The sequence below is a fragment of the Crotalus tigris genome, unplaced genomic scaffold (genome assembly GCF_016545835.1).
Source record: "Crotalus tigris isolate CLP2741 ecotype Arizona unplaced genomic scaffold, ASM1654583v1 scf7180000024436.1354646, whole genome shotgun sequence".
Classification (NCBI taxonomy): domain Eukaryota; kingdom Metazoa; phylum Chordata; class Lepidosauria; order Squamata; family Viperidae; genus Crotalus; species Crotalus tigris.
The window spans coordinates 364042-380330 of record NW_024100605.1 but is presented as its reverse complement, the minus strand read 5'-3'; the positions used below and the strand labels follow the sequence as shown (position 1 = coordinate 380330).

At 38.3% G+C, this 16289-nt stretch overlaps 1 protein-coding gene across 16 annotated transcripts in view; it reads left to right on the top strand.

Moving 5' to 3' along the window:
• The window catches only part of PPP6R3 (protein phosphatase 6 regulatory subunit 3), an 83747-nt gene that overhangs the window by 50925 nt on the left and 16533 nt on the right, over positions 1–16289 (top strand). For 7 of the 16 annotated variants that reach the window (XM_039331276.1, XM_039331273.1, XM_039331278.1 and 4 more), the window contains 8 exons: positions 1811–1900; positions 2738–2890; positions 5094–5243; positions 5937–6001; positions 6771–6886; positions 10238–10323; positions 12883–12969; positions 14489–14586. In XM_039331276.1, coding sequence (XP_039187210.1) covers positions 1811–1900; positions 2738–2890; positions 5094–5243; positions 5937–6001; positions 6771–6886; positions 10238–10323; positions 12883–12969; positions 14489–14586 — 845 coding nt within the window. The remainder of the gene's footprint in view (positions 1–1810; positions 1901–2737; positions 2891–5093; positions 5244–5936; positions 6002–6770; positions 6887–10237; positions 10324–12882; positions 12970–14488; positions 14587–16289) is intronic. The other 9 variants (XM_039331280.1, XM_039331281.1, XM_039331287.1 and 6 more) reach the window with 5 other exon arrangements.

The window sequence follows — 16289 nt, the reverse complement described above, 5'->3', positions numbered from 1 at the left end:
CTTTGGGCGGGTGCAAATGTAACTTAAGAATGGTAGCAATGCGACCAGAAATGGGCATCTCTCGACAGCTCTGGGGAGAGCTATGGGAAGAACGATGTACACGGAGAGGATCGGGGAACATGGCTCGAACGCTGATCCCCGGTAGGGGAAAAATGACTGGGAGAAGTAGCCAGTTCGTAACGTACATGCCTGAAAACGGGAGGTGAACCGGCAACATACCCGCCCTGCCCTGTGTGCTCTCCTCTACCTCTGCGCGCGCACAGGCAGGGCCATGATGTCAGGCAGAGCCATGATGTGTTGCTGCCTGCCAAAACCAAGCTGGGGTCTGGGCGGCGTAGCATAGGACAATGGAAGGAAGGAAGGAAGGGACAATGGGAGCTGCAGCGCTGCAGCTTTCTAGTCCCGTGAGCGTCCCTGCGCCGTTTGGCTGTGGTCCAGGCCTTGCATTCATCAGCTGTTCGGCGGCTGGGAGACAGAGTCTTTCAGCTTCAGGCCATGCTATCAGCCCTTGGCTCCCTGCCGCGGCCTCATGCCCATCAGCTGTTTGGCGGCTAAAAGTAGCCGCTCAGCTGTTCGTGGGGATGCCCACGCAGCCTCGCACCCATCAGCAGTTTGGCAGCCAGAAGTCGGAGCCGCTCAGCTGTTCGTGGGGATGCCCACGCAGCCTCGCACCCATCAGCAGTTTGGCAGCCAGAAGTCGGAGCCGCTCAGCTGTTCGTGGGGACGCCCACGCAGCCCCGTGCCCATGAGCAGTTCGGCGGCTAAGAGTAGGAGCCACTCAGCTGTTCGTCGGGACACCCACGCGGCCTCGCGGCCATCAGGTGTTCGGCGGCCAGAAGTCAGAGCCGCTCAGTTGATGGTCGGGACACCCACGGAGCTGATACGCTGCCAGGTAGAACGGTGCCGGCTGCTGGTCTCCTTTGCCACCCCGCATGTCCTCGACCCCTCCCCCCGCCCTTTCATGTCTAGCCCGCAGGGAAAGAGGGGAGGGAAGGAGGAAGGGACAAAGAGGGAGGTGAAGGAAAGGAAGGAAAGAAGGAAGGAAGGAACAATGGGAGAGGGAGGGAAGGAGGAAGGGACAAAGGGAGGTGAAGGAAAGGAAGGAAGAGACAGTGAGAGAGGAAGGGACAAAGGGAGGTGAAGGAAGGAAGGGACAATGAGAAAGAGGGAGGGAAGGAGGAAGGGACAAAGGGAGGTGAAGGAAAGAAGGAAGGAAGGGACAATGGGAGAGAAGGGAAGGAAGGAAGGTAGGCACCCTCCCCAGTCCCATCCCAGAGACCCACAGATTCCCCCCCACAGGCACCCTGCAACCTGAGTGATCAGCTGGCCACGCCCCCGGCCATTGATCACATGACCCTGGGACACTGTGAACGTCATAAGTATGAATCAGTTGCCAAGCATCTGAATGTAAATCACATGACCCTGGGGATGCTGCAAAAGTCATAAGTGTGAAAAATGATCATAATTTGCTTTTTTCAGTGTCGTTGTAACTTCAAACAGTCACAAAGCAAATTGTTGTAAGTCTAGGACTACCTGTACTTTCTCATTTTTTCCTCTTTTTTTTGGTCAAGTTTTTGATACCTTGCTGGGCGAATGGGGGTACAATGGGTGAAAAGGTTGAAAAGCCCTGAACTAGATGACCTCCAAGGTCCCTTCGAATATTATTATTATTATTATTATTATTATTATTATTATTATTATTAGTCTATTGTCTTAAGAGTGTTTCTTTTTTGTTCTTTTGTTTTGTTTTACTTTAGTTTCCCTGTTTAAACAAAACTTTGTTTCTATTTTTCTAAACATTTTGGCTTAGGCCAAATACAGGTGCTACTCTAGGGGTGCTGGTGTGTGGACAGGCAGTTTTCTCTTTTCTGCCTTGGGGAAGGTCGTGTTTCAGATTCCCGTAAGCATCGTCAATTGTTGCTGCGATTGTTTATCCCATTTGTAAGCCACTCTTTGAGAAATAGCTCTTTGAGCTGCCAGTCTCAAGATTCTTACAGCTCCATAGGTTTCCCAAAGCTTTTGCCAGGTTTCACAAATATCCAGGAGACACATTTGTGTTTTCTCATGTGCATTTGAACTTTTTGTCTCTTAATGAGAAATTTACAGCTCTACACCACATTGGGAGCCACTTTGGTATAGTGAATAAGACACTAGGCAACAAACATGAGCAAAAAGCCGGCTGGGGGATCTCTCAGCTGTAGGAAACAGCAGTGGCAAACTACTTCCAAAAAACATTGTCAGGAAATTGCAAAGGTTTGCCCACACAGTTGTCAGGAGTCAAAATCTGACTTGAAAGAACACATATACACATATCAAGCCAATAGTACTGAGGAAATCACTTGATAAATGAGCTTTCTAAAAGATCTGCTCTGAAGATTTCTGTCTTTGAGTAGATTTGTTTAGTGATGCAGTTCCTGGGCTGGAAATTCAGCAGTTTTCTCAGATTATGAATTGGTTTATCAGCTGGTGCAATATGCTACTGCTTCTTCGATCCTAGCTCTCATGCTTCTGATCTTGTTGGAGACAGGTCTGTTTCTGGAGAGGTTTTTGTTGTGGATAGTTTACCAATAAAACCTAACATCCACTTAAATGTTTTCAGTATTCCAGAACATAAAATCATAGAAAATAACCCTTTGAATAAAACTACATAGGCATCGTGCTTAACTTATTTCTGTTATTCCTATTTCTTCAGAAAGTGGAATTCTATTTTAAATGTTACATTCTCTTTTTTGCATAGAAAAGTATTATGAAGACAACATGGGGTGTACTGGATCCACCTGTAGGGAATACCAGGTTAAATGTGATTAGGTTAATATCCAGCCTTCTGCAGACAAATACAAACAATGTCAACCAGGAACTGATAGAGCTCAACAGCATAGGAGTTATACTGGTAAGAATATATTTATATATAGATTTACTTACTTACTTACTTACTTACTTACTTACTTACTTACTTACTTACTTACTTACAGGATTTATGTGGCTGCCCACTGCATATAATGTTCTAGGAGGCTCACAACAATCTACTAAAACAAAGATAAAAACAGAAATACTTTTTATTCCAAGTGGCCAGACCAAATAGCCTCCAGGCTCAATCCCCAATCCAGCAGGATTACTGGTGGCCCTTGATTAACAACCACTCTCCTTCAGTGGCCACTCAAATTTAGGACTATGCTGAATGTACCTGTGATGGTTCTCAATCCTACAGGCTTCACAGTGTCCTTACAATCAGGGACTACCTATATGTAACTCATAGGGAAGATACAAGAGTAACCATGTATTATATTAAACCTATTCACTGCAGTGCAGGGAAAATTGGGGTATTTTTTTTATCTAAAATGTTAACTTTGATGATAATTGATTCAAAAATAATTGAGAAGATAAAGTTAAATCGATACGGAACAATTTTACACTTCCATGATTGCATTTCAGATTAGAAAATGCAATCATAGTATTTTCTGCAATGTGCATTTTTGTTCAGATAGTGTGATCTCTTGTTATTATTCAAGTATAGTTACAGGAAATAAGGATAACTAGTTTTTTTTTAAAAAAATCTTAAAAGTCCCACAGCAGGCTCTCCAGAAAAGTATGGATCTAGAAGAAAAGCATGAGTGTATTTATTGGCCACAGAATCATAGTAATTGAAGGACTTTGCATATCCTGTACATCTTATTGTTTCATATTAAATGGAATAAAAAAAGGCATTTAATTGACATGTAATCTGCTTTTGGAAACAGTATCGGAACATTTTTGTTAGTAGATGCTTATACCTGCATAGGGTGGGCTTCTCTAGAATTAACTGAATCTGGTTTTCATCCAGCTATTGTATTCCACTGAAGATAGAGAAATCCCTACTCACAAAAATTGCAATGCCTTCTCTTTCTAAAGGCTCTTTAGAGATGCTGCTTGCATAAATGAGTATTGTTTATATATATGACCTCACATGGCACACTTATTATTATGGTTGGTTGCACAGTCAGCCAGATATTTAGACTGGATTTTGCATTTTTGTCTAGCTATGAAGTCCTTCCCAAAGACCTGGAAGAGGCGGATGCTGTTTAATAATGTTAAGGTATCTTCACAGGATGTATTGTTCCAGGTTAAGCTGCCATTTGCAATTGACTGATGGTGATTTTGTCAATGCTGATGGTATTCAGTGATGCTCCATGTATTTTGGAATTGTACTGAAGGAATCTATTACGATTGGTACTACCTTTGCTTTCTTCTGCCACAATCATTCTATTTGCAGGTCTTCATACTTCGTGATTATCTCCAGTTCTTTCTCTTCTGTTGTGCTGTCTCCAAGTATTGCAGTTTCCACTATCCAGTCTTTTTTGTCTTTCTTATCAGCAGTTGTTAAGTCTGGGGTGCAGTATGGGCAGATGTTTGTCTGCCCATACTGATGATTGCTATTATTTTCCTCCTTTTATATGTTTTTGCTAATTCAGAGCAGCTCACAATAACTAAAGTATTAGAACTTGTTGCTTTTCTGTGAGTTGTTAGCCCCACCCAGTGGTTTATTATCCAGAAACCCTGGCTCAAAAGTACTTCAAGTCTCCCTTCCTAATTGCGCTAACCCAGGTGTCCCCAATCCCTGGTCCATGGACCAGTACCGGGCTGCGGCATGCCAGCAACCAGGCCGAACAAGCAAAGCCCCATCCGCGGAATGCAGGCAGCACACAAAACCACGCACCCTCCAGTCCACAGAAAAACCTTTCTCCACGGAACCGGTCCCTGGTGCCCAAAAGGCTGGGGACCTCTGCTCTAACCAACTGACTGCTGCAGCAGCTGATGTGTGTAGTGCAAACATTCATACTCAATATACCAAGTCATTTAATCAACATTGGTGAAGAGCCACAAACATACACGGACATGAGAAATACGGAAAAGATATCATAATACTTATATGACATTCTGACAAAAAGGATGGTTAGGATTTTTGTTGCTGCTTCTTACAAACTTGAATTCAGCTTCCTTCATTATTCTAAAGAGTACCCGAGAGTTTTCTAAATGAGGAAGAACATTTTTTAAATCCAAATGTGTTTAATAAGTTGTATGGGTAGTTCTGATTCCTTTTTCTTTTTCTCCTACAGGACATGTTTTTTAAGTACACATGGAACAATTTTTTGCATACTCAAGTAGAAATTTGTGTTGCACTGATTCTTGCAAGTCCTTTTGAAAGCACAGAAAATGGTACAGTCTCAGATCCAGATCCCACTAGAGACAACCTTTTGCTGAAACACGTAAGACATTTTCTTGTTTTGTTCTTCAACTTTGCTGCACTTTAGGTACAGTGGTATTAAGTTCTCTAATTGAATAATTATCTTTGAGAACTTATTACAACTATAATAAGTGAGTGGCAGTATAATGAAATACATGCTACCATTATATTTTAATAGGATTCTACTGTATAATAACCTCTCAACTCCAGAATTCATGTACCTCTGTTTTTTAACAGAGATTTTATAGCAAGGATGAAAGCAGAAATGCAAGAAGTATCCTTGCTGATTATTTCCATTTCATAAATACTGCATCTGGTTCTTGCTGTCAGGTTACATAAAGATAATTTGCCCAAGAAATCTCTGTCTCCCCTTCAAACTGTAAACAATTAAGCAGTTACTTGACAGAATACATAATATAATTACAGGATGTAGTTAATTTGAATCTAATCTTTATTCTTTCCATAAATCATTGAAAATCAAATCGCAGGGTTGAGAGAGAGAAAGACAGACTGTCTATGTGTGTGTATACATACATATATACACACATACACACACACGCATACACACACATCTATCTGTTAAAAATAGTGCTTTTTACACTGTAGAGTTTGATGGCTAGCCATTCACTGATATGATAAATAGTTCTTTTTATTATTTGATTTAAGTTTTTTTTTATTTTGTCTATGAAACTAAGTACATTTCTTTTCTTCATAGCTTTTCCTTAAGTGCCATTTAATAGAACGAATACTTGAAGCATGGGATATGAATGAAAAGAAACAGTGAGTAGTCAGAAACTTTTCTAATTATGTACTTTTAAGATACAGTGTGAGTAACATATATTGACTTATATACTAACTGTAGTTAGCAATTTTATATAAATTCTGAATTTCATATATTTCTTTTTCCTGTGATTCTTCAGGGTATGAGATCCCTCCATGAGAAGAGATAACGTTGTTAATTCTCCTTCTTTGCACTATTTATTATATTTGCTTTAATTAAACACTCACTTTTGTGCACTTTTGTCTCTGTGTTTTGGCCATCTTTTCCATATATAATTATAATCTACTTATAGAAGAAATGTATATTGAAACTAAACCAGGAAGAATATGTTTTAATGCAGAATGCTGTTTAAATAATTGTTTAAGAATGTGTAAGATTTTTAGGTGGAGGATTAAGCTGTCATATTTTATTGTAATTTGCACAATATATTTGGATTTCTTACTGAATTCACCCATATTCTAGATTTTCACAATGGATTAAATCATAAATTAAGCAACATAGTGCTGCAGGCTACCAAATAATAATAATAATAATAATAATAATAATAATAATAATAATAATAATAATAATAATAATAATAATAATAATAACCAAAGTTAAAGCTAATGAAGTTTATTTATTGTGCAATTGCTAGGTCTTTAACTGACCTATTATTCTACTCTATGCTGCTTGAATCAGCCTTTGTTTTTGTTTCATTTTCTACAAGTCTATAAAATGAAAATCTCATAATTAACTAATTTTTTTGATTGAATAACTTATCTCTTGCAGAGCTGAAGGAGGAAGACGCTATGGCTATATGGGTCACTTAACAAGAATAGCAAATTGCATTGTGCACAGTACTGATAAAGGGCCAAATTGTACACTGGTGCAGCAACTTATTAAAGGTAATCCATTGTACTTTTGCTTACTGAGTCTTGTGCAAGTGGAATTCACATTTTCATAGACTCCTTTTACCATCAGTTTTTCTGTATCTGCTATCTCATTTCCCCCCCCCCCCCATGTCCTTTCTAAGAGTTCATAGGATCTGAGGTATTTTACTTCTAAGCGTGATAACTGAGCAAAAAATCAGAATTTTATTTTTGCTCTCAGTGGTTCCAGATTAATAATACAAACACGTGTTTCAGCTAATAGTTGCATGATGTGTTGTAACAGATTTTAGATGAAGATATTTAAAATCCCTTCTCAGTAGTTTTTGTTTCACACACACAAAAAAGCCAAAAATAGAAGATGTTTTCCATGTGTCCTCTACCTGACTTGATTTTTGAACACTTGCAGAGGTTACATTTTCTTGTGAAAGATGAATAATTAATTCAGATCATACAGGGTTTATTTGTTTGTTTATTTATTTTGGTGCCTTCAAGTCAGGGTGTTAACTCCTGGTGACTGCTTGGACTAACTAGTCCCTGCAGTTTTTCTTTCTTTTTTTTTTTTTTTTGGCATTATTTTGGAAGTGTTTGCCAGTGCCTGCTTCCTGGAGCTGAAAGCTGGCTCAAGGTCACCCAGTTGGCTTTGTATCTAAGGTGAGACTGAAACTCAACAGTCTATTGGCTTTTTAAGCCTGATACTTTAACCACTACACCAAGCTTCCAGTGTGACATAGAGCTGTGAATCTCTCAACAAGAGATAAATTTCCAGTGCACATGGGAAAACACAAACAAAGAGGAAATGCATACCTCCCGCACACATCCAGAACTGTTCCAATAAACCATTATTTGCTTTAAGATGGACCGGTTCCCTACCATTTATTTATGATGAAAAAAGTTCAGAAGCTGCCCATGGCCCTGCCAGTTATGCCATTTATTAAGCAAAGTTAATGAAAAGCACATTATGCTGAAAAAATTCTTTTATTTCAGCTTTTCAAGGAAGTCTGGATAATGTACATGGTAGTGGTACTCCAATTTCCCATGGTCAAATTATAGTTTCATTATAATGTGAGAATATTTTATAAGCCTAGTGTTTAATGAATTTTATGTCAACTAATCAAGTCTTTTAGGATTTGCAATTAGGTCCTAAGTCTTTTATGTTCCAGTTCTGGAATTGCCTACAGTGATAGAAGGCAACTAATATCAGAAGCCCATTGTTTTGCTGCACTCACCAGTTACAGTGGGGCAAAAAAGTATTTAGTCAGCCACCAATTGTGCAAGTTCTCCCACTTAAAAAGATGAGAGAGGCCTGTAATTGTCATCATAGGTAGACCTCAACTCTGAGAGACAAAATGAGAAAACAAATCCAGACAATCACATTGTCTGATTTGGAAAGAATTTATTTGCAAATTATGGTGGAAAATAAGTATTTGGTCAATATCAAAAGTTCATCTCAATACTTTGTTATATATCTTTTGTTGGCAATAACAGAGGTCAAACGTTTTCTGTAAGTCTTCACAAGGTTGGCACACACTGTTTCTGGTATGTTGGCCATTCCTCCATGCAGATCTCCTCTAGAGCAGTGATGTTTTGGGGCTGTTGCTGGGCAACACAGACTTTCAACTCCCTCCAAAGGTTTTCTATGGGGTTGAGATCTGGAGACTGGCTAGGCCATTCCAGGACCTTGAAATGCTTCTTACGAAGCCACTCCTTCGTTGCCCAGGTGGTGTGTTTGGGATCATTGTCATGCTGAAAGACCCAGCCATGTTTCATCTTCAATACCCTTGCTGAGGGAAGGAGGTTTGCACTCAAAATCTCATGATACATGGCCCCATTCATTCTTTCCTGTACACGGATCAGTCATCCTGGTCCCTTTGCAGAGAAACAGCCCCAAAGCATGATGTTGCCACCCCCATGCTTCACAGTAGGTATGGTGTTCTTTGGATGCAACTCAGCATCCTCTCTCCTCCAAACACGACGAGTTGTGTTTCTACCATACAGCTCTACTTTGGTTTCATCTGACCATAGGACATTCTCCCAATCCTCTTCTGGATCAGCCAAATGCTCTCTAGCAAACTTCAGACGGGCCCAGACATGTACTGGCTTAAGCAGGAGGACACGTCTGGCACTGCAGGATCTGAGTACCTGGCAGCATAGTGTGTTACTGATGGTTGCCTTTGTTACGTTGGTCCCAGCTCTCTGCAGGTCATTCACTAGGTCCCCCCGTGTGGTTCTGGGATTTTTACTCACCATTCTTGTGATCATGTTGACCCCACGGGGTGAGATCCTGCGTGGAGGCCCAGATCGAGGGAGATTATCAGTGGTCTTGTATGTCTTCCATTTTCTAATTATTGCTCCCATAGTTGATTTCTTCACACCAAACTGCTTGCCTATTGCAGATTCAGTCTTCCCAGCCTGTGCAGGTCTACAATTTTGTTTCTGGTGTCCTTCGACAGCTCTTTGGTCTTCACCATAGTGGAGTTTGGAGTGTGACTGTTTGAGGTTGTGGACAGGTGTCTTTTATACTGATAACAAGTTCAAACAGGTGCCATTAATACAGGTAATGAGTGGAGGACAGAGGAGCCTCTTAAAGAAGTTACAGGTCTGTGAGAGCCAGAAATCTTGCTTGTTTGTAGGTGACCAAATACTTATTTTCCACCATAATTTGCAAATAAATTCTTTCCAAATCAGACAATGTGATTGTCTGGATTTGTTTTCTCATTTTGTCTCTCAGAGTTGAGGTCTACCTATGATGACAATTACAGGTCTCTCTCATCTTTTTAAGTGGGAGAACTTGCAGAATTGGTGGCTGACTAAATACTTTTTTGCCCCACTGTATATCTGAATAGCAAATTGTCCAAATGCCAGTTATAGGATTAAATAATGATTTAATAAAGATTTTGATTATGAATCAAGTAAAATAAGTTGCTACCTAATTTTGGGAACTGTTTGGTTGGTCAATTGATTAATTTTCTACATATTAATGCAGGTGATGTCTAGCTGAATAAATCAGTTGATCAGTTTTTGAAGATAACATAATGATGCATTAAATCATATCTCTACCAAGGTACCAATTGTAAGAATGGTATTTTGGGAAGAGTGAGTGAAAATTTAAGTTCAGGTACAGAAATAGTCACAGAAGAATTTTTCTCCTGAAGTTATAGCTTGAAATTTAAAATCTTGCATACTGTTGTATACAAATAGCAAATGTAATGTAGCAGTTTCTTAATTACCTTGGGAAATAAATGTGTATATTTTTAATAATCTGTATTAGTAAAATTCAAAATTACATATAAAATAATCTACAATACCTGGAAAGATGACAATCTGCATTTTTGATATTGCATTTTTTTTCCTTTTTGGACTTCCTAGAACTTCCAAATGAAATCAGGGATCGATGGGAATCTTTCTGCACAAACGCTTTAAGTGAAACCAACAAGAGAAACACAGTGGACTTAGTAGGTTTTCTAAATGGCATTTGAGAAATTACTGCTATTAACTGTAATTTTCGCATTACAAAATGAAAACAACATGTAATAATCATACAAATAGTTATCTCATTCTGTTATTTTATGCCAGATTTAAAATATCACAGCTGCATTTTGCTGATATTAATCAGTCCAAAAATTACTGATTCCCATTTCCCTCTTTATTAGACAGAATTCAAATGTTCACTTATGTTAATTTTTCTGTACTCTGTTTAATTCAGGTTTTCTTTGGTGCTGAGACCTTGGTGGTTCTTTGGTTCTGAGTTACTGGCCACTTCCTGTTTTTGTTTACAAAAAAGTTACAGTTTTGTAACCTAACTTTTTTCTCTTGGGTTCATTAACTTCTTACTTTTTAAGTCTGGGTGCCAGTTCTAATCCTAGTCTCTTATTTAATCTCTTTACCATTCTACTCTGATCTATGTGAGATACATTTCTGCTGTTAATATTGTTGTTTAGGTATTTTGGTCAATATACATTAAAAAAAGCTTCCCTGCAAGTATAATGATTTTGTTGTAAAAACAAGAATAGTACAAATACTTTTTAAGGGCAGAATTTAACATTTAACAATTTCCCTCCACTTAAAGATCTATGTTCTTTTGTCAAATGCTAATTAGATTGCTATTTCCTGTGTGTCCCTCCACTAGCTTTTTGCTGATTCTGGATCTAGAGATGACTTGAGCTAGCAGAGAAGTATCTCTTCTTGCAAAGAACATCGCTGCCAACTATTTTTCTGTATAGTTGTGCACAAAGATAGGAAACTGTAGCAAGAAGTAACTGAAATATATTGATTAGTACTATAATTCTATTTGGAAATCTGAGTTTTATTTAATTGTTAGCTTGTTCTTAGCCAGTGGAATGGCCTGCTTCCAGAAGTTGTGGGTGCTCCGTTATTGGAGGTTTTAAGAGAGATTGGACAGCCATCTGTCTGAAATGGAATAGGGCAGTGGTGGTGAACCTATGGCATGCGTGCCAGAAGTGGCACTCAGAGCCCTCTCTGTTGGCATGTGCACCAACGCCAGCAGCAGGTCCATCAGGCTGCCACCACTGCCCAGAGCAGGAGCCCCACCCAGCACAAAGGAGGCGAAGCGGCCGACTAGCAAGCTCGAATAGAGGTGATAGAGCAGAGCTCACCAACCATTGTTGGACTAGAAGAAAAGGGAGGGGGAAGCATTTTGCACTGCAAATGGGGCGGGGCTTGTGCATGCATGATACCCACTAGCCTTTCCCTGTTCTTGCATGGTACAGCGCCTTGTATCTGCACCCTGCAGTGTGGCAGTGGCCATTTTTGCACCTTGCAGCATGGTGGCCCATTTTTGCACTCCCAGTTTTGTGTGCCAGAGGCGGCACTCAGAGGTTTCCCCCCCCCCCCCGAGGACACCACAATGCTGATGCAGCCCTGGCACTTTGTGATAAATTAGGTTTTGTGTTGCAGTTTGGACACTCGGTCACTAAAAGGTTCGCCATCACTGGAATGGGGTCTCCTGCTCAAGCAGGGGTTTGAACTAGAAGACCACCAAGGTCCCCTCCAGCTCTGTTATTCTGTTATCTTGAATGTTGTATTATTTATAATCTGCCCAATAATTGTGGTGTCTGTAACAATTAGCTTTAAAATTTACATTTAAAGTGGACTTTATTTTTGAGCAAGTATCCAAAACAAAATACTTTTACAACAATATAGAAAATAATTCTAAAAATTAAAGTATCCCGTTTTAATAGTAATTTCATAGATTTGGCAGATTCTAACCCTTTCACGCCTATCTTCCAGGGAGGTTTTTATCAATTGAATCCAGGTTAGCTAGGGTGAGGATATATTTCAATTAATTCTTCTACATAGTGGAATACTTGCTTCTTTTTTCAGTTTTACTACTACAAAGGTAGTCCTCAACTTACGACCTCAAATTGGGACCAGAATTTCTGTTGCTAAGTGATGCAGTTCATTAAGCAAGTCATCACTTGATCAGACATGACTTAGCCACCATTTTACTGTGATTATTAAGCAACTCACAAGTGACTGATGCGATCATTAAGCAAATTTGGCCTCCCCAATTGACTGTGCTTGTCAAAAGCCAGCCGGGAAGGTCACAAATCATAATCACGTGACTACAGGATGCCACAACCGTCATAAATTCCAGCCAGTTGCCAAGCACCTGAACTGCAATCACTTGACCATGGGGTTGATGCAATGGTTGTAACTTTGAGGACAACTCATAAATCACATTTTACAAGTCTGCTGTAACTTCAAACCACCATTAAATGAACGATTGTAAGCCTAGGACAGGGGTAGGCAACCTTGGCTCTTTTATGACTCGTGGACTTCAACTCCCAGAGTTCCTGAGCCAACATGGCTCAGCTTGGAAACCTCTCCCTTTCCCCTCAGCATGGCTGGCTCAGGAATTCTGGGAGTTGAAGTCCACGGGTCATAAAAGAGCCAAGGTTGCCTACCCCTGGCCTAGGACAACTAGTATGGATTTTTGTAGCTGGTATTTATTCAGAACTTTTTTTAACATGAATTCCTTACCTTTCTCTTAGGTTACTACTTGTCACATTCATTCATCCAGTGATGATGAAATTGATTTTAAAGAAACTGGTTTTTCACAAGATTCTTCACTGCAAGAAGTGAGTTAAACTCTTAAGCTATACTCTTTGCATATATTATTTTGCTAAAAGCTTCTGATAAGGGGTATTCACTTTCAGATGTTGCAGTTGAGTAGGAAGTTCCATATTTAAGAAGATAAACAAATTTCATAGACTGGAGAGTTGGAAGTGACCTTAGGCATTATCTAATCCAAATCCTGTTAAGTTCAGGATTCATGAGATGACCTGTCCAGCCTCTGATAACACAAGCAAAGAAAAACTGACTACATTATATGTCAACCTCTTCCATTGTCCAACAACTTTTCACAACCAAGACAATCCTCCTGTTTCTTGTAATCAAGTTAGACATTTGAGAACACATTTAAAAGTATAACTTGGAGAATAGCATGAACACTACTTATATCTGTGTATGGTTTTCCTATTGATTTCTGTCAATTAAGACCCCTGTGAAGACATTGGTGCTCTAAGAGACCTTGGTTATTGCAGACATTTCACTACTTGCTAACATCATTAAGGCTAGTGAATGTGGGGTTTGGATTAATGAAACATATGAAAGCAAACAACTCAGAGAGCACCAAGGACTCTGAACTACATCTATTTTCTTCTGTTGGAATTAAGATCTCTTTTAGAGTCGATAGTATCTCAGTGCTGGATTCTACGCTCTCTTTTATGGGATAGCAGAGTACCCATAGTCTGCCTTCTCGTGGAATAGAAAGCAATATAAATACATAATCATAAAACCCTGATCTACAAAATTATTGATTACAGTAGATTCTCTATAGTCCCTTAGGGTTCAATTTAATATTAAAAACTACTCATTGTCTGGAAGAAGCTCATACATATAATCCAATGGAATAGTCAGAACCATCAAATTGCATAGTTCAAAAAAAACAAAATCTAAAAAAACCCCCAGGTTTTTGTTTTATGCATGAAAACACATAGAAAAGGTGTTGAATGAGCTTTAGGCAGTAATGAGTTTTATATCACCCCTGATTTCGGTATGGGGATACAGTCACCTAACTCTGGCTGTATCCTTAAATAGGAACTTGGCAAAGTTTAGGTATTGGGAAGATGCAAGAGATTCACTTTAATTGTAATTCCAGAAGAAACTTTTTTTTCTCCACAATTCTTATATTTTACCAAATATTATAGTAGGATTAGTCTTAAAAGGTAGAGGTTTTTTAAGTAATAGTAATACTCTTGTTACTAGGTATATTCCATCTAAAACAAAACAAATCATGAAACTCCTCTATATCTATTAGTTAGATTGAGGGTGGTGCCATTCTGCTATAATTTTAGTACTCGGTTATAAAATACTCACCTCCCAAACTCCCAAATTACATACATCTGATAATAACAAAACAGCCCTATCCATATGTAGTATGTGTATTAATGTATATATGTATGTATGTGCATGTGCGCATATATGACATGTATTTGCAATTTAATGAAAGTATTAGTTCTGGAGCAAATTGGGCAAATAGTATTTAGACTATTATTAGAATCATTATATCACTGTCGTTGGTCCTGGGATTGCCAGGCCTTTTCTGATTATCAGATGCAACAAATGACGTCCAATTTTATTGACCAGTTTGGCTTCAACGATGAGAAGTTTGCTGATCAAGATGACATCGGCAAGTAAGTACAGTCCTATTTTAAAAATTACTTTTGTTTTCCACGTCTTGCATCACGTTTTAGTACCTCTAAAAGCAGTAAAATGCTGTTTATTTAGTTTTGTTCCATAGATATTTATACTTCGTGTATATTCCAAAAGAAATCCCATTATAATTTGTAAAATTAATTTATAAAGCAATTTTTTTTGTTACCCTTACAAAAAAAATATAGAACTTTAGGTTCATTTTATGAGTTTCTTTAAGTTTCATGATAAGTTCTAGAAATTGGGATATATCATGACCTAGCTTGAAAATTATGTTTGGGACTGTTAGCATAATGGATGTATTCTATGTGACCCATATCTTTGGAAACAGTTCTGACAGAACCACTTTCATGTGAGATGGGCAGTTACATACATATGATAAATAAATACAAATAAATTAGTGATTGCAAGCTATAAAAATTGCTTTTCCTTATATAATAAATTCAATTGAATTGAAATAAACTTTCAACAACCACCAACTGTATTGTATAGTATTATGACTTTCTAAACTTTGCTGGGTATGTTTTTCTATCTCTTATTTAGCTTATTTGTTGTGAAAAAATTATACAGGCAAGTTGTCAGTCTTTGAATATTTCAATAATGAAAAGGGTAAATTGACTGCTAGAAGTTCCCAACAGTTAAAATATTTAAAAACACAGTTCAAGCTGCATATAAGCAATTGCTCATACACAAAGCTAACCTATAACTAACAGGATATTTATGAAAATTCAGTTGTTTTCACAAATTAAGTTAAATCAAAAAACAGCTAAGCATTGATTTCCATATACATATGATGGCAGCTGTTGTGTGAGATGGGCAAGAAACAACTGTGGTTTTTTTATTTGCGCATTTGAAATGCAGTAATTTAGGTTATGTAGCATTCTGTGCTCTGTTTTAATCCGGATTTATGAAATGTGTCAATATTACTGCACACATTCCAAGAATCTATATAAAAATCTGTATGCCAGATCCGGAGATATTATATCAGAATTTTGGCATATTAAAATTCTCATTTTGAAAACATTTCTGTCAGTCTGAACATGACCATTCTTGGAATGGTAGACCTAAAATTGTTTTTCTGCTGATTTCCAGAAGTAGTTTGGTAGCAACATAGGCTATTTCATTTCCCTTCCCATAGAATTATCCAAGAGTGTCCATATTATCACATTATTGAAGTGAATACTACTGCTAGAAGTGATGCCTCTCATTGAGACAAGTGAGTTTAATCCTTGTCCTACTTGAGCTTGTTTAAAGAGCTTTTAGCTTAATATATTAGCAATCAAGCCACCCGTTCATCTTTGAAAATGTAATATAGAGTAGCTTCACATATTATAGTTACTAACAGGCACATAGTTGGATCCTTTGCAAGCTCCATTTAATTGTGTTGATCATATGTGCAAGCTGTGATGCCTTGCATCTTTGGTGATGCATAATTTTTAAACCTGATTGCTTCATATTACCCCCCAGAGGTAAAAATGTTTTTTTTATAACATGTCCAAAGGCCTTGAGATATTCTTCTTGATAAAGGAAGAAGCAGTGTTAGGCATGAGATTTATCATGGTCTGAGAAAAAGGTTCAAGATTCATTTTCTCAAGTAGTTTATATGGGCTGTGTCAAAAGGCTTAGAATTTTGTACTAGGAAAGAGTATTTCAGAGGTTTTTTAAGATACGTAAAGTTATTAAA